General features: G+C 38.0%; 1 protein-coding gene across 3 annotated transcripts in view; it reads right to left on the bottom strand.

Annotated features, from left to right (window-relative positions):
• lama5 (laminin, alpha 5) overlaps window positions 1-22460 on the bottom strand; it is a 78285-nt gene that overhangs the window by 42331 nt on the left and 13494 nt on the right. For all 3 annotated transcript variants that reach the window (XM_057363122.1, XM_057363123.1, XM_057363121.1), the window contains exons 3-7: window positions 10915-11032; window positions 10045-10163; window positions 9339-9509; window positions 9093-9190; window positions 2373-2488 (exon numbers count right to left, since the gene is read on the bottom strand). In XM_057363122.1, coding sequence (XP_057219105.1) covers window positions 2373-2488; window positions 9093-9190; window positions 9339-9509; window positions 10045-10163; window positions 10915-11032 — 622 coding nt within the window. The remainder of the gene's footprint in view (window positions 1-2372; window positions 2489-9092; window positions 9191-9338; window positions 9510-10044; window positions 10164-10914; window positions 11033-22460) is intronic.

The raw sequence follows: 22460 nt of genomic DNA on the forward strand, positions 1-22460 counted from the left end.
TATTGCCAGGGGTAGGGTAACTTATCTTAAAACTCAAACTAATAAGGTCTGTTCACACCAACAACAGTAACTATAATAGAGCCGACATCAATGGACAACAAAGTTGTGTTTATAACTGCAGTTTTACATTTAAAATGTGCGAGCCATTTTAATTTTGGATTTTGAATGGCTGTCAATGTTTTATCAATCATCAACTAGAAAATAATTGCTCTGAAAGTGACTTACAAAAGTATTCCACTGATATTGTCCCTCTGTATAGTTGTTTTTGTGCTGTGTACTCTGTTATACTTTTAAATTTGGAACAATGTTTAAAACTTTATCTTAGTTTCCGTCCTTGTGCAAGCAGGAATTTACTATTTTTTGTGCATGTTTTGTGGGGGTTTAGAGGGTTATTTGGCACTTATTAGTCAGGCAGTGAGACAAACTTATTTAACAGATATTTTCAGTGATTAAACATTTAAAGTCCCTGTGAACCGGAAGTTGCGATCGTTTTAACTTCCGTATTCTGACACATTTCCTAGCGAAAAGGAATTTCAAAGGATAAAATGAGTGGGCGTGGCTTGCATTTTTCACTGCAAATTGATTGGATGTGTAAAAACAGCTCTTGCATTGATTTTGAAATGAAACTGGCAGCAGACGGGGAGGAAGGGGAGGAGTTAACGGATGCTCCGGCCAAGCTGTCTAAATTACGTCATTTGAGATGGATAGTCATTTCAGGGGGAAGTGCATTTCCAGATTTTAATTTAAGATTATGAGGGTACATTCATTTTAAAAAGAAAATTACCCACGTTGATAAGCAATTTACTATCAACGCTGCAATATTTCATGAAAAAAAAAGAATTGTCATTTTTAATTTCACTGGGACTTTAACATTTTAATAGACTGTTTAGCAAATAAAAATTCACACCATATGCTGTATTGTTTCTGACCAAACATGCAATGTGGAATAGCTGTGTTTTGTTCCAGGTTCAGCCTGCTGTCAGCAGGGTGAGGACATGGTGACCCGGCATGAGATGAAACAGTTCTGTCAGAAGGGACAGTCACTCTGGCTTTACTCAAGACAGCTCTGTTCACAGATGTGCTATAAACCTCACTGACGGTGTAGATAGTGTGTGCGAGTCTCTCTCTCAGTCCACACAAAGGGGTGGTTATATATATGGAACTCAGAGATTAGATTAGGCAAAAAAGGCGGATATCCAACAATATACTCAGCGGAAACGTGTTCCAGACTGAAACTGCTCCCAATGCAGATACACACGCACCGAGTGAGTCTGGACTCTAGCGTGGGACTATTTTTACTGTGTGTGAGAGAAGCCAGACTGGATTAATGTCTGCATGAGATCTCAGCGGGCTGAGGGTGTTCACAATGACTGTCAGCTTCCCTTATTCACTCTCTCTCTCCCTCTCTGACGTCTTACTGAAGGTGATACTGCACTGATCCCAAACTGCTTTCCCTTATAAACAACTTTGTAGCACAAAGAATTTGTTACACTTAGATTATGTCTGAGTTGTTGAGTCTCTTTGGCGTCTTTGTTTAGGCTAAATTTGGGATTTGTTTTTTGATAGATTTTGTTAATCTCTTAAAGAAATCATTAAGGAATTGCATAGCTTTTTAATTAAATGAGTTCAAAGACCATTTTTGAAAATAAATACAAATCTTTTTTTTAGAGCTGTTGAATAACACAAGTTGAATAATTATTGCCTACCTTTATTATCATTACCTATCAACTATCATTATTGCCTCAATTTTTATAACTAATATTTTAATATTCACTTTATATACAATTTTACAAAGTCGTTATTTTTAAGTATTTGACTATTTTTATATTTATCATCATTGCCTCAAATTTAATTTTTATATGCACTTCTTTATTACTAGAAATCTTTATTAGCATTATTTTTATAATGATTGTTTTAGCTATTGTAATTTATACAAAGCATCTGGTTTCAGATTCATTAATATGTCTATGTACAATGTTTTGTTTGATCGATCCCAGCAAAAGATTGTATATCATTTTAAAACTGAATAAACATGTTATATAACAAAATAATGTTACTGACATGACCCGTTATAAAAAATAAGTTATAAGTTAACAAATGAGAGATGCTCAGAATTCATACAGATAGTACAGGGCTTCTCATAAAGTTTCTGAACTTCATGAAAAGTCACACTCATAGTTCTTAGTGGTTAGCTGTCATTCATTTATACACATTATTGTTAAAAATACAGAAAATGCTGTTGTTGTGTCAGGGAAGAAAGAATATCTCCTCTCACATGGAAAGAAATTTCACTTTAACTATGTGTCAAGTAGGTGCCCATCAGGTACTAAATCTGCTTTGTTGGCTCGCTGGACAAAGACTGTAAAACTCACATTCACATTCGTTGGCACTGTAAGTAGTAGCTGGTTTCCATGGAAACTGGTTGAAGTCGGGGCAACAGCGATTACATGACGGGCCGCAAGTGTTGTGCTGGCAGTCGCACAGAAGCCTGTGAGAGAGGACAAGACACAACCTGGGTTGAGCAATAAACACGATCAAACTAGTCTGTGGTTCAAGGAAAAAGTATTCATTTTATGTTTTTTTTAATGCATTTCGGCTTTCATAAAAGCTGTGACCTAATGAGAAAAGGCAAAGTGTCAGCTTCTATGAACAACCAAAAATATTTCTTTATGTCAGACAGGTTTTTAAAAACGTATTCACTAGTGAAAATCATAACTTGCAAGGAAATGAAAAACAAACTAGTTATAAAACAATAAAGGAATAAATCAGTGTATATTTATTTCTGTTTTGGAACAATCTCAATCTTGAGGGTCCGGTATATCCAGATACTGCAGCACTTCATGTCTGTGGGCATCAAAAGAGCCAGACAAGAGGTTTAAGTGTCTTACCTTCTCATTGACCCTGCTGTCTCTCAAAAAGAGAGAGTCAGAAAGATAACGTGAAAGCGAGAGAGACTGAAAGCGTTAAGCTCTTCACGCTCGCTTTGTACTGTAAGACAAAAGCTAATGGAATGGGGTATATGCAGACGAAGTGATGACATCCTTTTGCTAAAATCTCTGCCAGCTCTGTTACATCCAGCGCCATAGGGAACAATGGCGTTTTGCTTCAGGATGCACATAGGATTACGATCAACAACGTCTAATTATTCAAACACTTCGCCATACGACGACAAAAAAATAAGGAGAAGCACTTCTGGCTATCCGTTTCAAGGTACATCAACAAATATGAAAAAAGCAACGTGAACTTTTGCACTTACTAGAGGCATGATCACAGAGGCATTTAACAATGCTCACCCGTAGTGCTGTTGGTTCGCCGAAATTTGAACGTTTTCCTACTAAACACATCACTTGGTGAAATATCCCCTCAGTGCTTTGAGAGCGGAAGTGAGCTAGCTGGCAGCGATTTTAGAAGAAGCACATCATCGTCCCGTGTGCACATACCGTATTAACCATGACACTCAGCAGTCTGCTCACGGGTGCCGGCGTTTACAGTCATACCATCAAACTGATAAACAGTGAAGATGTAACTATCACATATTTGACTTGAAACATTTAAATAACAAGAACTAAAATGTTTCGAAGAGGAGAAAAAAGTGAACCACAGACAAAAAACGCCTTCATCTACATCAAAACATTCATTATTAGTATAATTAGTAAGTTTGTATGGATGCATTTTGTAAGCTCAGACTTTATTTCACTCCAGAGAAGATTTTCAAGATGATTTGGCCTTTTGGATTGGTTTACACAAGTTTTGACTTTTTGTTTATTTTAGAGATATTAAACAGGAGTTGAGTTCTGGTGTGAGAATTGTGGTTGATTGTAAACATTTCTGTGCTTATTGACTATCAACCATACACAGACGGATGGATGCACACACGCAGACTTTCTGTGAATCTGTTTGGATGGTTCGGCTTGAGCGGCAGGGAAATCTTTCAATAGCTCCCACCCACGTTCAGAGCAAGCGTTCCAGAGTTTCACCTCAAATGAGCTACAGTCAACCGTCCCAAGTGTCCCTCTGTTTCCATTTAGATCTCCTCTAAGACACCTTAACACATGTCTGAACGTCTCATGCTTCAGGTTAAACTTACAGAAGATACATCTCTGCCTGAATTTCCCTGTAAATCAAGCACACGTTGACCTCGGTTTAACTCTCTGTACCCGTGAGGCAATCAGGTGTCTTTGGGAGGCTTAGGAAGGCACGCTTTGGTGATTGACCTTTGACCTCAAGCATATGACTCATTAACTCATTCACCCAAAAATGAAGATTCTGTCATCATTTATTCATCCTCATGTTATTCAAAACATGTATTATTTTCTTTCTTCTGCAGAACACAAAAGAAGATATTTTGAAGAATGCTGGTAACCAAACAACATTGGACCTCATTGACTTCCATTGTATGAACACAAAACCACCGAGACATTTCTCGAAATACCTTCTTTCGTGTTCCAGAGAAGAAAGAGTCATATAGAGGTGCGAATGACATGTGGGTCAAAAAAATGACAGAATTTTTATTTTTGGATGAACTATCCCTTTAAATCTTCTACAACAAGTTGCATGTTAGTACAGTATATGCTTTGAAAATACAGGTGCAACGTCTCGGGAAGAGAACATCTGGGTTCAAAGCATCTAGATTTCATTTAGATCTTTAGATCTCCACAATATCTGTTACACGCACATGTGGACATTCACCAAAACCATCTTATACAGGAAATCACAAGGAACAGCAGGTTTATGAGAGATCAATGAAGGTTACATTCCCCTTCTCTTCAAACGCAATGCTAGCATATGTTTCTTGTTGGTATGATCTCTATTAACCTTCTGAGTTTTGATATGTCCCACACATTCAAGGTTTTTTTCCAGATTGACAGATTTGACACCTTCCAGGCGGTTCATATTGCTGTTCGTTCATACAGAATGCTAAAATCCACAAACTTGATTTTGATTTGTGTCTAGTAGTTATGCACACAGACTCACATTTAAGCATAACGCTTTCATTCAAACCAACTTACAAAGTCTTAACAGTTGTTTAGAGAAATAAAAGCTTGAAGAGGGGCACACGAAATATAGGAGAGTTTTCAATAGGAATTTGAGAATTTACGTGCTCAAACTGTCTAAATTGCGCGAACGAAATAATAAACGTGCACAAAATACGATGTCCAATTAAAACAACAATCACACCCTACACGTCATGATGGCAAATGACACCACAATATATCATTTTGTCATATTTAGGAAATATTGGAGTATCAAAATAATTAGATTTTGGCTTATTACACGTAATCAGAGAGCGTAAACTCGTGTTATATACGTAGATTGATGAGACCGGGTTGGAATGCTACAGGACTCTGCAGCATGACCTAATACTGTAACAGAGCGTTCATCAGCAGGGGCGAAAAAAGGCGGATGTTTCTCAGTTTAGACAAAGAGTCACAAAAATCTTTTGAAAACTCCTGTAGTGTTAAATAAACCTTTGTAAGTTAAACAGCACAATCTGCTTTACTTCCAAAGATCTTCAGCTCTGACAAACAACGCCACACATTCAAAAGGACGTGAAAGAATTGAAAGAATTTTCATTTTTGGGTGAACTATCCCTTTAACAGTTTGTTGTCTATCCAGATGACGACAATCATTGATCTTGTACATCCAGACACCTGCAAGACTCCAGACCTGAAGATTGTCCCACCCCAGCCACCATCACTCACTGTTCTGAGACACGCTCCTACAAGAGTCGACTAATCTCACTGAAAACATCCAGTGATCCAGTGTCGCCTGCTAGATTAGTTTTCTATAACCCTGGATTACATATCAACTCTTCTGAAATCTTAGTTCTTAAGACCATGTGATATTCTGGGGTAAAACTGGCGAGTGCAGACACCTGCAGTGCTTCAGTCTTCTGTCTGTGTAAGCTGACAAGCACAGAGTCCCTCCAGGCACATGAAAGTTTTCATTTCTGACACACACATACCTTTTCCATCATGCCGAGGGTCATTTTCCATTGACTTCTATTGTTTTTATAATGAGCTCATTCCTTTCCTCCAACCTGGTCTTTAAATCTAAAAAAATCTTTAAATCTCATCCAGCATTTCCTTTGAGACAGACACTGTAATCATGCACTGATGATGACATGTCGACATGTAAGTGAAACATTTCCAAATGCAACAAAAATGTATATCTTACATAGTATTTTCATCTTATTTTCCAGCCAAATATCTAAAAATTCCTGAATTAAGATACATTTACTTGAAAGTATTAAATCTTGTTTTCTAAATACTTCATAAAATTGAGTTTAAAAAACATGATTATGTTTCTTATCCTGCTTTAACCATAAACTCACATAGTAAATTTTCTTCTCAAGTAAATGTATCTTGATTTAAAAATGTTTAGATATTTGTGCTAGAAAACAAGAAAAACTTGATTAAAACTTGATTAAAAATGGTACTTAAATGTATGTAGACCTAAAACCAGAAAAGAAAAAAAAAGAAATGTACTGGTAAGATACTGGTTAATTAACGTAGTTGTACATTATACCCTGTTTTAAAAAAAAATTTCCCTGAATGGTACACAAAGTATCTACTGTAGGTTTTTGAATAAAGTCTATAAGTGAATATGTGGGCAAATATATTACTATTGTCTATAGACAGAAGACAGAAAACACAGAATCCAGAAAAATAAAAATGGAAAAAACGGAATTTGGGAAAAAATAAAATGGATTTCATAGGCCCCTATGTACGCTGTCATCGTAAAAAAGCGTCTGTCAAATGCATAAATGAAAATGTTTACATGAGGTAAAGTGTAATCGCAATTTTTCCAAAATCCTATTATAATCGCATTATGAGGGTGTATGTCAACGTATTCAACAGGGCTCTAGAGTGCGACCAATTTGGTCGCAAATGTGACTTGATTTCTCAATGGTGCAACTAAGAAAAATCTGAGGTCGCACCAGTGCGACCAGCCGGTCGAGGGAGAAAAAAAGTCTCCGCGACTCTGAAAGTCTCCCTGTGATTCAACAACAGACACACATTAGGCCCATATCGTGGTCTAAACCAATCAGAGATAGTGAAGGGCGGACCGCCCCTCGGATTGGCCGTGGTCCAGATTTTCCTGTAAGTGTGTGTACCAGAGGTCGTGTTAACCGAAAATTCTCTGTCATTGACAAAAAATGTTTACCAGTGACGGAAAAATCTGAAGGCCGTTCGTCCGTCCGTCAGCTATTTTGACGGATTACAATGAGGGCAATTTGTAACTCCCCGCTTCCCTTCATTTGAGCGTGATATGCTCGCGAAGGGACGTGCGTGTTTTCACCCGTCATTGTTACTGACTATACATATGTGAAGCGATCTGGGAAAACCCGTCGGATGTTGCGCTGGGACGCGGGAAAGACAGTTCACCTATCAAAGTAAACTACATAACATGAAGAATGAAGGAGTATCAATGCACATTTCCCGCCAGTCCTGTGTAAACTACGGCATGCAAAGTTTTTTTCATACAATGTTTTCGTGAGATGACAGAGCTCTCCGTCTGCAGCACAGGGAGTTATCCGATCGCAAAACATACAAGGGATGATCAAAAGTCCAGACACTACGCACATGATAAACAAGGTAAAATTTGCTTCACTGCTTATTAGTTGTTGTCCGTAATGTTTGCGAGTTTCCTAGTGATAATGGCAGAGCTCTCGTTCTTTAAGTGTGCCCGCACCATTTTCCTTACTTTCGTTTTATTCAAACGGTTTTGTACAGTATTTTTAGACTTCAACACTAGGAAATGTTTTTTTATTAAATTGTTATTAGAGTAAGTCTTTTACTACTCTAAAGTGACTTTTACTTGTGATACTGGACTGTTGTGCTTTTATTTTCATCACTTTAAACCCGTTTTTCTCCAAATTCCGTTCCTGAAAATCCTAGCGCTTCAGCCGACCTCAGCCATAACTTTTGTTACATACGTACAATGAGCAAAATAAAAACTGATTTGAAAAGGGCTTGGTATCAAAAACTGTAATATATAAATTTGCACCATGTGTTGGGTTTTCCCAGATCGAATCACATATGAGCATAAACATTAAAACATTAAATATATAGATGAATATAAACAACAACGGCTTTATTGGGCATTCAGTTGTATTAAAATACAACAAGTTCCGAGACGCAAGTACAGCATGATGACGTCACAAACATACTAATTACCACCTAACGCCACCTTGCACCATAGTGACGGGTAATAATAGATTATGACGGATTTTTGACGAGCCTGTCAGTCAAAATGATGGACAATAAAAAAGTCTAGAGCAACCTCTGGTGTGTTCATGTGAAAATGCGTGTGCTGCAGTCAGACAGAGAGGGGAGGAGCCTATAGGCCCGTCAGTTAAACAGAGTGGATGTAGCCGCGGATGATGAGAGAAGATGAAAAGAACGATTGACAACTTTTTCGTGAATAATGTCAAGTCCTGATCGGTCCGAAAATCATAAGCAATGCTCTGACACGGAGCCATCAACCTCCCAGATTATGTCAAGCCCTGGTCCATTAATTTTGAGATGTTTTAAGTTTCAGTTCAGTGAAGCACTTTAAGCACCAACACTTTTTCAGTAAGTTACCTTTCTTGTAGAATTGTGCTTCAAATAAAGAACTTTATGTTGACCAGATTGTTAGTTAATCATTTACAAGTCAATTTTGCCTATATGGACAGCGATTTAAAAAGAAATGAACTGGTAAAACTGCGGTGTTAAATGTGATGTGGTCGAAAATTTGGGTGCACCTAACTTTTGTGCTGGTGCACCTAAGAAAAAAAGTTAGGCGCACCAGTGCAACCAGTGCAAAAAGTTAGTCTAGAGCCCTGTTCAATGATACTTTTCAGCTTTGCACAACAAGCAAGTATAATTATCTTAAACTTCAGTCTTTGATAAACTCTTTTTGCACCGCTTTACAGAACAAAAATTTTACAAAAGATACTAAGATACAAAAGAGTCCCAATATTGGCATCGAGCACAGAAACACATTACCATAAACAGATCGAGAGAAGTACTCCTAATATGAATCAAAAACAGGACAAAATCTGTGTGACTGACATGGTACATGCAGAGTGTTCCTGTGTCACTTACTTGTACGGGTCATTGGGGTCTTGTGCGTTACACGCCTCGGCGTGTCCGTTACACACACATCTTCCTCCAATGCTGATGTCTTTAATACTGTAATAATACTACAGAACAAACACACATAGAATGATCAAGTCAGAACAACAGGCTACTGACTTAAAAGAGCACAATAAAACTGATGGTGGGTGTCATATCTCGAAAAAAACATTTTAAAGAAAGACTATTCAGAATCATAATCGGAGCATATCTTACTCTTCGTGTGACCGTGGGGTCCCTCAGAGCTTTGCCCATCAGGTGACCCAGCAGCGTGTTGGTCCGGAGAAACCGCAGACGGATGTTGGTGGCCTTGGTGAACTCCCTCAGGACAGGAGAGTAAGAGAAGTTCATGGCACCTGGCCGCCCGTTTACGAGAGACACTACGATCTGAAACATGTGAGAGATGAGTATACAAGTGATTACAGAAAATACCCCAAAAGCTCATATCTTAATGTAGGACTTGTAGGATTGTCCCCACAGAGATAGTAAACCAGACGTGTGTGTGTGTGTGTGTGTGTGTGTGCGCGTGTGTGTGTGTTCATGTTTGTATATCCCGGTGGGGACCTAAACCTGAATGCACACCAACACATGGGGACTCGTGTCACCGTGGGGACCAAAATTGAGGTCCTCATGGGCAAAAAAGCTTATAAATTGTACAGAACAATATTTTTTAAAAATCTAAAAATGCAAAATGTGTTCTACGATCTTTAGGTTTAGGGATAGGGTTAGGGATAGGGGATAGAATATACAGTTTGTACAGTATAAAAACATTACGCCTATGGACTGTCCCCACGGGGATAGTAAACCAGACAGTGTGTGTGTGTGTGTGCGTGTGTGTGTGTGTGTGTGTGTGTGTGTGTGTGTGTGTGTGCGTTTGTGTGTGTGTGTGTGTGTGTGTGTGTGTGTGTGTGTGTGTGTGTACCTCTCCGTTCTCCAGAGGAACTATACGCGAGTATTCTGTGGTGCAGATGATGTCATCGTCATGGTTGATACGCTCGATGGTCCTCTGACCAAACCGCTCGATACAGTCTCTCTTAGACGCTAAAAGCAAGAGACAATGAACAAATCAGCTGAGATATAAAATCTGGGACTATGGCCAGCAGTATTTTATTTGTAATAGCATTAAATAAATGTTGGAAGAAATGTGACAGCGAGAGGAAAGATGACAAGAAGTTAAATATTATGATGGATTTTACTTTACATTTACATTTATATCTAACATTCCAGCTGAGAGACTAACACCATTTTGCTGTGAGTGAAATACTGATTAAAATGGTCTGAAAAACGAAATATTTTCACAATCAAGTTTTGCAGAGGTGAACATTACAACAACAAGAACAGTCAATTTAAAACATACAAAAACACAAAACAGAAATCAGCATTATAAAGACATTTGTCTTCGTTACAGAGGCACTTGTGGGCTAATGTGTTGTGGTTTAGCAAAACAAATGAATATTTTGTTTCATGCTGAAGGCTTTAAAATGTCAGCCAAGGAGTCTGTGTATTTATTGTGTTTTTTCTCCTCTCCAATGTGAGCGGGATTGTGTTGCCACCTACGGTACTGATGGCTTTGTCAAAACGACACACACACACAAAAAACGGAAGCCAGAGAACAGGCAGAATTGTCCAAAATCTGACCTTCTCAACTAACCCACACTTTCATTCCCATAATGCATTTTTCTCACAACAGAGGGGCATAGAATGTTTGTGAAATTTAGCTGAAACCTTGTTTCAGTAGTTTCGTAAGAACATCACAGTAAACAAACAGGATGCTCGTGTTGGTTATACTTACAGGAGAAGAACTTCCATGGCTTGTAAGTTTTTCCAAAGTCAACGGAGCGTTCTAGAACCCACAGATCAGGACGCGGGGAGTTGGCAAACTTAATGAGCACATACGCAACATGGAAGAGCTGGAAATACAAAACGGAGAGAAATTTAGTATAACATTTAATCACACCATCAAATATCCCCTAGCATAATAAAATTCAGTCTCAAGATTTGATTGGATTTGTATCCAATAGAGGACAAAATCATTCAAACTCAACCTTTATAAAGCACTTCTAAACAGGTTTATGGCACTTAGCAACTAAAACTTTCTCTTCACATGAATTCATTACATATGAACTCATCATCAGATTCATTCCCACGCTGTTTAATGAAAGCAGCCCTGCATTTATAAACCCATTGTGATTCTGAGTTAATATAACGTCAAAGTAATGTTGTTTTTACTGATTGATGAATTTATTCGGTCACTAGGGGTGACAGATGTTCTCCCACAGCGACTTGATCAAAGACACTAATCGGATTTATTCATTTGGTTTGTTTTCACTCCATCTGCATGACTCCACCAAAACACACTCATTGCGTTTCAGGACTGAGAAAAAGAAAAACTGTGACATGATGACTAGAAAATAATCACCCACATCTTGTTCTACAAAGTTTTTCTCGAGTTTACACCGTCTGACAACCTTAACTATCCAACCATGTCGTAAAAGATAAATCTGCTGGTTTACCTTAAATTGAGGCCTACAGGACACTCAGGTGAGGTCACTTCCTGTTTGATGGTTTTCTTGTCACATGACCACAAAATAACTTGCATGTTTGTCATTTACTGAGTGATTTGGCAGACAAGGCTTATTTTTTTAAACAATGAATGAATTTAATACAAATGCTAATTTGTATGCTATTTTGTTAATGTTTGTAAGAAAAATGTTAATATTTTAAGCCATTTTTTTAAGGTTGCGATCTCACTGCAAAAGTACAACCTTCATAAAATTCTGTAAATCTCTGTCAAATTTCTCTGAAATCAAAACACAAATGCTTTTGTTCCTCAAGAGAATATATCATATTTAAAGATTGTTGGAAAATGAGACAAAAAATGGTCAGGAGTAAAAACACGATCTTGATCTTATTCTTTTTTTTACCTTACATAAATGATCAAAAGAAATATTGAACCCGAATCTTCAAATAATGAACCTGAACCTAAATCTTTATTTTTAAAAATTGAAAAGTTCCATCACAGAAGATGTATGAAGTATTTTTATAGTGAATGTGTTATTAATACAATAAAAGATTTATATCTATTATATTAAATATTTGTTTAAACACATTTCCCTGTATATTCTCCATTCATTCCCTAACTCATCTGCTCAAGACTAAGCTTTTTGTTTCATTGTACTGTTGAAGTTTGCACACTCAGATTTGTGATCCTCTTACTATCTCAGTTTCTCTCAAAACACATGCTTACATTCTCACGGGAACTTCTGCTCCCTGTAGCCATGAAACAAAATACAAAACTGCAACACTGGGGTTATTAATCTGTGATATACATCAGCACCTATAAAAATAAGAGTGATCTATAATAAAGTGTCCCATTAGAAATATCGAGCATTCAACTCATGTCTGATATTGCTATGAACGTGTGATATTTAGTGTTTCAGGACGCTTTGATGTATGAAAATATGGGGCTCTTTTCTTGCCTTGATTGAGAAAAGTGTATACATCAGAAAATATATTGTCTTAAATGTTCTGTATCTTTAAGGTTGTGTGAAGTATAAAGATCTGGTGGCTTGTATAAATCCTTAACATGTATACATTTTGTTATTATTGTTTTTACTTATTTATTCATTTATTTGTTATTTATATTATTATTAATGTATTTATTCATTATTATTATTAGAATTTTTTCCCCTTTGGGGGGGGGAAATGTCATTGAATATGCCTTTGACTGTTCTCATCAGTTGTTATGACAAGGAAAAAGAAATATCGAGCATTCTTCTTGTAATCCCTCTGGAAGTGTGTCTTCCTCAAGCAATCTGAAGGCTTCATGTTAAAACATCTATTTCCTCTCTAAACCCCTAAATTCTGACAGCATTTTATCCCCCTTAACCCACCACACACACGCACACGCACACACACGCACACACGCACACACACACACACACACACACACACACGCGCACGCGCACACACACACAATCCCCCATCCCCTGTACTAACTTTTCCACAACCCCTCAATGCAATGCAACCCCAAAGACCCTTTAGTACAAAGAAGCACTTCAGCGACGTCTGGGGCTTTTGTCAACGCAGGCCACTTCACAGCTCCGCAGAACAAAAACACATCTATGGAAATATTTGAGGGGTGTGGTGGAGGGGGTAAGGTGGACGCTTTGATCTGGAGATCTGATTCTTTCTTCTGTCTGTCAGATAGGTGATGACCACACGGGTGTGTGTGAACATGAACTTCAGTGGCGTTAGTAGGAAAAATTACTTTATCATTTTATTTGTTCTGTGAAGACATTTTGAAGAATGTAGGACGGCAAACAGTTCTGGGCCACTTTTGACCACCATTGTCATTTTTCCTACTATGGAAGTCAATGGGGGACAAGATCTGTTTGGTTATAAGCATTCTTCCAAATATCTTTCTCTGTGTTCATAAGAGCAAAGACATTTATACAGATTTGGAACAACTCGAGGGGGAGTAAATGATGACAGAATTTCCCTTTAAGCATGCATACTTAACAAAGTATCCCTTTAAGCATGCATTGTAACTTAGTTTGCTTTGGCGTGAGGGAAGTGTGTTTAAATGATACAATAAAGGTCCAGTTATGGTACAGTTATGTCGAGACTCCCTTGGGTTTAATGATTGCACAAATTCCTCCATTGAATGCTTTCAACATTCCTTGTGTTGCCATAGTGATAAGAATGAAAAAGCCTAGCCAGGGGACACGTTTAGGAACTGGGAGTGTTTGGCCAATCATTAAGCACCTGGAGGAACAGTCAACACCTTGGTCAACAAAGCAACAGGTCAAAAGGACATGGAAAGCAAGGAGACCGAACAAGAGTTGGGTTCATATTACTACTAGTGTTTAACCTGATTCGGTCAAAAATGAAAATTCTGTCATCATTTACTTACCTTCTTGTCATTTCAAACCTGTATGACTTTCTTCTCCAGAACACAAAAGAAGATATTTTGAAGAATGTTGCTAACCGGCACCGATTTACTTGCACTTTTGTGTCCATACAATAGAAGTGAATGGGTGCCAGTGCTATTTGGTTACCAACTTTCTTCAAAACATCTTCTTTTGTGTTCTGCACAAGAAAGAAAGTCATACAGGGTTGAAATGACAAGAGGGTGAATAAATGATGACAGAATTTTCATTTTTGGGTGAACTAGGTCTTAAAAGGGACACTTCACTCAAAAATGAAAATTCTGTCATCATTTACTCACCTTCCAGTTTTTCCAAATCTGTATAAATGTCTTTGTTCTGATGAACACAGAGAAAGATATTTGGAAGAATGCTTATAACCAGACAGATTTGGCCCCCATTGACTCCCATAGTAGGAAAGAAAATTTTCATTTTAGGTGAAGTATCCCTTTAAGTACAGTGTCATGGGCCTTCAGGACACATTCGTTCAAACTGATCAGGACTGTGCAAAACGTTTCTATTCTCTCCCCTGAAAATGTTCTTGTGCTATAGAAGCCTGCTGCAGTATGAATGCAGGTCATGAGGTTTAGATTATCTGTGCATGACTGAACATGCCTGACAGAGTGACAGAAGAGCTGGTGTGTACGATCAGAGGTTTTGGAAGGACAGCGACTATCGGATGCACAAGCGTGGCCAAAAGTGAACTTCCTGTCTGTGTTTGGATATATATAACAGTTTATTTTATATTCAGTTAACATTACTATTTTATTGTATATTAATTGAATTAAATTAAAGGGAAACTTTATTTTGAAACCGTCAAAATTTTACATTTGCTGTAACTTCATCAATAATGTCATATTGTTTGCCATGGCTGTCATTGAAAACATGGACCGTTTTCCACACAAACACGAGAGACGGAAGCTATTCATCACTGTGTGTTATGCATCAGTGACATCCATGTGAGTCCATCAACACCTGCTTATAAGTGTTTGAAACATATGGTGACAGTTCTCCTAATGTTTACAGTAGCTGACCCATCTGTTAAAGCACATCTCATGTGTGTGATACTGAAATGTCATGCCTTAAGCCATTATGAAGCATGAATCCTTTTGTCGAAGGGATTTAAAGGGATAGTTCACACAGAAATTAAAATGACTATTCAATGGAAGTCAATGGGGGCCAATGTTGTTTGGTTACCAACAACTGATTGACTCCTAAACGCCGGACAGACTCGGGAATAATGGTCTGCTTATGAGGAATATGAAAGGAGGAGGGATCGTTGTGGAAACGACGGATGCCATAACAGCTGCAAAAGTCCATTCACACCCAAAGTCTGAACACATGTCTTAAATCCATCCGTCTTTGCATATGTACAGTATGTGCGAATGAACAACGAGGCGCTGGTTGGTGTGTACATGGGTGGGTGAAATAAACCTGTGATGGGTCATGCCACAGGCACCAGAGTTCAGAGCTAAAAGACAGCTGTTGAAACACAGAGACAGATCCATTCTGTGAACGCCATGTTTAAAACCGTTAATTTACTGTCATACAGATAGATAAGAGTACCTTCTCAAACCATATAAACGACAACATTGATACACCTAAACTCCATGCCAATTATTGAATGCCTTTTCTCTACAGTCCGCTTAGGAAAACCTGGTTTTTACATTCTTGTGACACTTTTTAGTGAGATTACTTCAGTGGACAACTATTTTAAAAGCATTATTTTGCATATGCATGGGTTTAAAAGGCATAGTTGAACGTCAATCACTACAAGGGACACTAGTGCATCAACCTATCCATCCTCAGATGTGGAAAATGAAAAACTGAAAAAAAGAGTTTGAAAAAGTTTAAATCTTGTTTTTCATGCCTAAGAGCAATAAAAACACACAAAAACATCCTCACTGATGTTTTTATAATTCATGCATGCAAGTGTTTAGAAAATGTGAGTGGTCAGCAAAGCTCAATGCCGTAATGCAAGTGGTTTCCAGGTTGTTGCTAGGATGTTTTGCCAAGAGATGAGATGCTGGGTTTCCAATCTCTTCAAAGTTAGCAAAAAAACATATGCGATATAGTTGCTTTTCAGTTAAGTTGTTCGAGCAGATGACAGTGCTATTAGTAACCTACAGTAGTAACCAACAGACCAACAAAGACCCAGAATCCAGAAAGACATCATTCACTGAAACAGCCGATTAGTCACATGGATTTAAAGGGACACTCCACCCAAAAATGAAAATTCTGTCATGATTTACTCACCCTCTAGTTGTTCCAAACCTGTATACATTTCATTGTTCAGATGAACACAAAGAAAGATATTTGGAAAAATGTTAGCAGCTGACATTTCTGGGACATAATTGACTATCATAGCAGGGAAAAATATTTTTGTTTTTTTGTTTTGCTGAACACAAAATGAGATATTTAGAAAAATTTAGGAAGGCAAACAGTGGACCTTTGACTACCACTGTAATTTTGCCTACTATGGTAGTCAATGATGTCCCAGAAATGTCAGCTACTAACATTTTTCCAAATGTCTTTGTGTTCAACAGAACAAAGAAATTCATACAGGTTTGGACTTACTTGGGGGGGGGGTAATTCATGACAGAATTTTCATTTTTGAGTGGAGTATCCCTAATGTTCGCTACGTTATGTATAGACTTTGAATTAACTAAAAACCACCTCAAGTGAGCGTAAAAACTATTTTTTTGTTCAAAATTGTGTGTTTTCATGACTCGTTTCTAATGCTATACTTCACAACTTTCATAAAAACAGATTAATTGAAAAATAGTTTATGATATTCCAGCCCCCTATGTTTCAGGTGCCCCTTCAATTAAAATGTTTTTTTTCTCACCTAGTTTACCAAACATCTCATCAACTACAAAAATAATACCACATAGCCGCTTGATTATTCATAATCGCAGCACAAACAAATAAAGTTTAAAAGAAATGGTTAGTTAAACAAGGATAATAGATTTTAACAAGATGCTGCAGTCCTATTACTATGAATGGGGTAAAGTGCATAGCTCAATACAAACGGTTAAAGTCCCGCCTTCAAGTAAAAAGAGACAATCATCAACTGTTAAAGATTCTTTGGTGAGGGGCTCTGTAGTGAGTGTTGGGAAACTTTGTGCATGTAAAGTAGATAAGGACTTGGTCTTTTAGGGCTGGACGATATGGGCAAAATTTATATTGAAATATATTTCGCTCGATACGATATAATTCCAATAACGATATGAACAATATTACAAAATGTAAGATATAAGTTGAGAGAGCCCTCTGATATGAACAATCAAATGCTGATCAAAATCATTCGAGATGCCAGCAGTGTGCAAAGCTACATATGATAAGAATAAAATATTTTTGTATAGGCCTGTGTCCTTACCTTTTGTAAGTATCAAAAATTAGATTTTTTTTTTTTTTTTAGATTTAGATTCAATTTATTGTCATTGCACATGTACGAAGGTACAAGGCAACGAAATGTGACCTCTGCATTTAACCCATCCAGAGAGTAGTGAACACACGTACCCCCGGAGCAGTGGGCAGCTATCACTGCAGCGCCCGGGGAGCAAGTAGGGGTAAGGTGCCTTGCTCAAGGGCACCTCAGTTGTTACCCGCCGGCCCTGGGAATCGAACCGGCAACCTTCTGGTCATAAGTCCGACTCTCTAACCATTAGGCCACAACTGCCACATTAGGGCACAGGCCTCCCATTACTTGACACTTTTTTCTTGAAAGCTTTTGAATCTTCTTTTATAAACATCCACTGAATTTTATGTTTTCAGTTTTTTTTGTTGTCAAAACTTTATCCAAGATTTGCCATGGTCTCCTGCAAGTTGACATTAAGAACCATTTAAATTAGTTTCAGTGTCTTTCATACAGTATGCTTCAGTTTCTTAGCTATAAAAACTGTACGAAATTTGCCATTCTGTCCTCAAAATTGACATTGAGGACTGTTGTTCGTGTTCTTGTTTATTTTCCGACAAAACGTGTATTTAAGACTAAATGAGATGATCCGTTATAACTTGTGCATCATGGCTGTCGCACGCACCATGAACACAACGGCATTTAATGCTTGGCTTTGAAGTCAAGACTTTCTTCACAAACACCTCATTATGAATGGAGATTTTGAAGCGGCAGTGGCCACCGGACGAGAAGCACAGCGCCGCGTGTCTCGTCTACAACGCGCGTCGGATGCGTACCTTATGCATGCGCATGCTCGATCAGGTTCCAAGTTTACTACCGACGCATGATGGGCCACATTTAACTTTATTTTTTATGAGTTAAAATGTGTGGCTCTTAATGGTTAATCAATGGATAGGTAGTGCGCGGCTGGATGCTGCAGAAAGAAAACGGACAGACCCGCACAAAAATCCATCCATACGGTTGATGTCCGGCTGCGTCGCTTTTACAAGCATTAGTAAGTTGCAGATCCGTTTTGTAAATGAATATACTGACAAAAATGATCAATGTTAAACTTAAACTAGAGATTTACACCGGGGCACGACGGAGTGCCGCTCCATAACACCAGTATTATTCAAATTTATTTATTGGATAAACCCCTTGAGATGCACCATCTCGTTTTCAAGGTACATAGGTGTCTCAAAAACCAGTAGCCGTTGCTGCGGGGCAGAGCGAGGCCTCAGACCCGGACGTGTAATTTATATTGAAATATCAAAAATGTGTTAAAAATCATATCACCGTTATAGACCAAATTATTGTCCAGCCCTATGGTCTCGTATGACTGAAACAGCCACCCGGAGGGATTTCAAAGTAGATAACCTCCTTAAAGTGACTTTGATTTAAATCCTCATTCTCAAATCTAAGCAGCAGTTATGATGTTTACCTTAGCAAACACCTCTAAATATTACAGCTTCTGGATATGAAGGACTCCAGCACAACAAGTCAAGACTCGAATATTAGCCCATGGGCATGAACGAAAAGACAATGTTTGTTGTTACACATTTTCAGCTTCAAGGCAAAGATGTCACAACGAGAAGACAAAACAGTGAGTTAAGATAAGAAATACAAAGGACAAGGAATGCAGACGAGAGTTAGGTTGAAAGACAAAAGTATTTGTGTACCCTAACATCCTATTTGACCCCTTGCTGTTGAACACTGTTATTCACAGTTGATCTCTGGCTACTGTAAGCTGAGCAAGAGCTGACATTAGTAATCTTCACTCCAAATTCTGCACCGTGACAAAACATACAGGACACAGAAACGGCTGCATAACTTTCCGCCATGCAAACAGAGGACAATGTAGTTGTGTGATGTTTTTAAAACAGCAGCTTAAGAGCTACAGTACAGACAGTCTGAGAGAAATGCACACAGAGAGCAAAACTTAACAGTCAGACCCGAAATACCGAGTTTAAACGGATAAACCACAAGTTATAAACATACGTGCAAATATAAAATAACACACGTCAACATTCACAAACAAGTGCTTTTTGTATGTGAACTGGCATAAGTCCACAGACAACAGCACTTTTGTGCTCGTGTGCGCTTTACCTCATCCTTGACACTTTTGTAATCCATGGAAAATAAGACGTGTCACTCGTCGGTTCTCGGCTGTCACAAAAGATGTGCGCGCGTGTGTTTTAAGCCCCGAGGTGTTTGAGGAAGATCATCTGTTCACACCTGCCATGCATGCCTGAATGTCACCCTCCCCTCCTGCAAAAGCACTACTATCAGTCCGGGATAATTTCAGCATTCCACGAACATTGATTATGGGCTGTCTGAGGGTCTTCCGACTGCAGGGTATTTGGAGGGGCCAGATTTGTGAATTCCAAACACAAGCACCTTACAAGCACCTGAGAACTAAAACTCCCAGAATGCCTGACTTAACCGAAATCAACCTCAAACATGATATATCTTTGGTATCAAAACCGAGACAAAATAGAGAGTAGAAAGAGACTTTTGCTTAAGTTAAAACTTTTCTCTGAAGAAACAGACCCCTGTAGTCTCATACTTGTCTCCTTGCAAGTTTCAGTAGAGATGCATTTCCCATGATGCCAAAGGCTGCAAAGAAAAGTCAGATTTTAATGTAAACTCAAAAGTAAACTCAATTTCTCATCAAACTCTTCTGGGACTAAATTATCTGAGCTACGCTTTGCACATTCATTTGATCATTTGTCCATTTTTGCTCATATATTTAAATTTAGAGACAATATTTTTTAAAGTGATAGTTCACGCAAGAGAAACAAAAATTCTGTCATCATTTATTCATCCTCGTCATTCAAAACCTGTACATGACTCTTCCTTCTGTGGAACACAAATGAAGATATTTTGAGAAATGTCTCAGTAGTTTTGTGTCCATACAATGAAATTCAATGGGGGTCAATGACAATGTTGTTTGGTTACCAACATTCTTCAAAATATCTTCTTTTGTTTTCCGCAGAAGAAAGTAAGTCACACATGTTTGAAATGACATGAGGGTGAGTAACTGATGAAATCATTTTTTTTCTGAGTTTGGTTCACACAGCTTCAGCTAGTTCAGCATCTATATGTTTCCCTGACTAAGTAGAAAGCGGGCAGCTGTAATTACTGTTGCTTCTGAATGACATGGGAAGTTGAAGGGAGTGTGCTATACATGTGTTTTTCTTTCCCATACCAGGAGGTAAAGTGGTTAATTGTTGGTACTTCTCTGTTGCACCTTCTGGTTCTGCTCTTGGCATCTCCTGCAAATGTCTGGGAAAGAGCGGTGGGTGTTTTCTCTGTTCCAGATGCTGTGCAGACTCCACTAATTAAATATTCCTGCCGGAGTGTCTTATCTGTTTTCCTCCAACCTGCTCGAACACACCCCCCCACACACACACACTGGACCCAAGAGACATCTCAAGGCCCTCAGACAAAACTCAAAAACTCAGAAACAAACATCAACTCAAAAAGTGAGGTTTTGAACTTTGGGCCCCCTGAACCCAACAAACAGGTAATCTTCCCCAGAAGACCCTGCCTCAGACAATGTTTGAGTTTGTCTAATATTAGAAGATCACAAAGCAAAAACAATGTTCTCAGTAATGTGCCAAACGTTCTGAGAGAAAAGTGGAAAAGGAAAACCAGAGAAAGGATGTAAAAACGACATGAGCGATAAAGAGGGAGATTTTGAGAGGAACCCAACCAGACAGCCGGCATAGCCAGAGAAGATGATGAGAGAGAGACATGAAACAGAGACAAAACCAGCCGTTTCACTCTGGGACTCTTCCAAAATATGATCACCCTTGCGTCCTCTGGAGAACAATATATCTAATACATGGACATAGATTTAAAATCATCCTTAAAATCACCACACCTTGTCCGTTTCAAATATTTAAGCGTATGGTGTTCAAAAAGCATACAGTTCTGTTCAAAAGTTTAGGGTCACTTGACTACAATGTTTCTCATGATCTGAAAATATGAAGGTGTGTGCTTAAATGTTTTGTGGACAAAAACATTATACTGCTGCAAAATGTAGAACAAAGTATTAATAGAGAATGAAGAGACCATAAACTTTTGAACAGTATGTTTAGAAATAATAGACACACAGTGCATTTTGCATATACTGTATAACAAATATATTGAAAAAATGTAAATTTCTTGTTTAGTTTTTTATCTTACTTTCCAGTACAAACACCTAAAAAGTCTTAAATCTTAATTCAATTAAATCTACTTTAACTTGTGAAGCAAGTAAAAACAAATAAATATTTTTTATCATTTAAAATGTAAAAATATGATTTAAAAAATATATATATATTAAAATTAAGTGAATTTTGGAATTTGGAAAAATAGAAAGAGAACCTAACTTGAATAAATTTTATTGAATAAAGTTCAATAATAACTTTAATTAAAAATGAAGTCTCATTTAAAGGTGCAGTTTGTAAAAACGACAATCGATCAAACCAACAACAATGGCGTAGCTTGATGACGCTGTGAAGGAGCGTGGAATGATGGCATCTGTTGTCTTCAACTCCACCGCTGATGGCCATCAATCAGACGGGAACGAGAAATCATGTTAGCGGATGAGGTAAAGTTTTATAATCGTTGCGAATAATTGTGGTCCATAAATAATTGACTGTTCGAAACAAGCTAGTGGCTTGCTAGACGCTAGACGCTACTTCCGCATTTGTCCACGACACTGTTGTCATGCGGTTTCTACGTCAGTAAAGGCGGTAAACAAAGGGGAACGCAGTTATGACGCCATTGACAGGCGACTGCACAGCCCCGTGTCACTGTTTAGAATGGCGATTTTCTCACGATTTACAAGTAGTTGGAAACATTTGAGATATTGTAAGTACTCAGCTGAACAAAATATATAACACTAGCCTAGTGGTTTTTGGATATTTTACTGCAAAATTGTTACAAATTGCACCTTAAATTGTACTTTTTTCTAGAAAACAAGACTTAATATCTTAGGATATTTTGTTTCTTAAGTAAACGTGT

This window comes from Triplophysa rosa, linkage group LG21 (assembly GCF_024868665.1).
Source record: "Triplophysa rosa linkage group LG21, Trosa_1v2, whole genome shotgun sequence".
Classification (NCBI taxonomy): Eukaryota; Metazoa; Chordata; class Actinopteri; order Cypriniformes; family Nemacheilidae; genus Triplophysa; species Triplophysa rosa.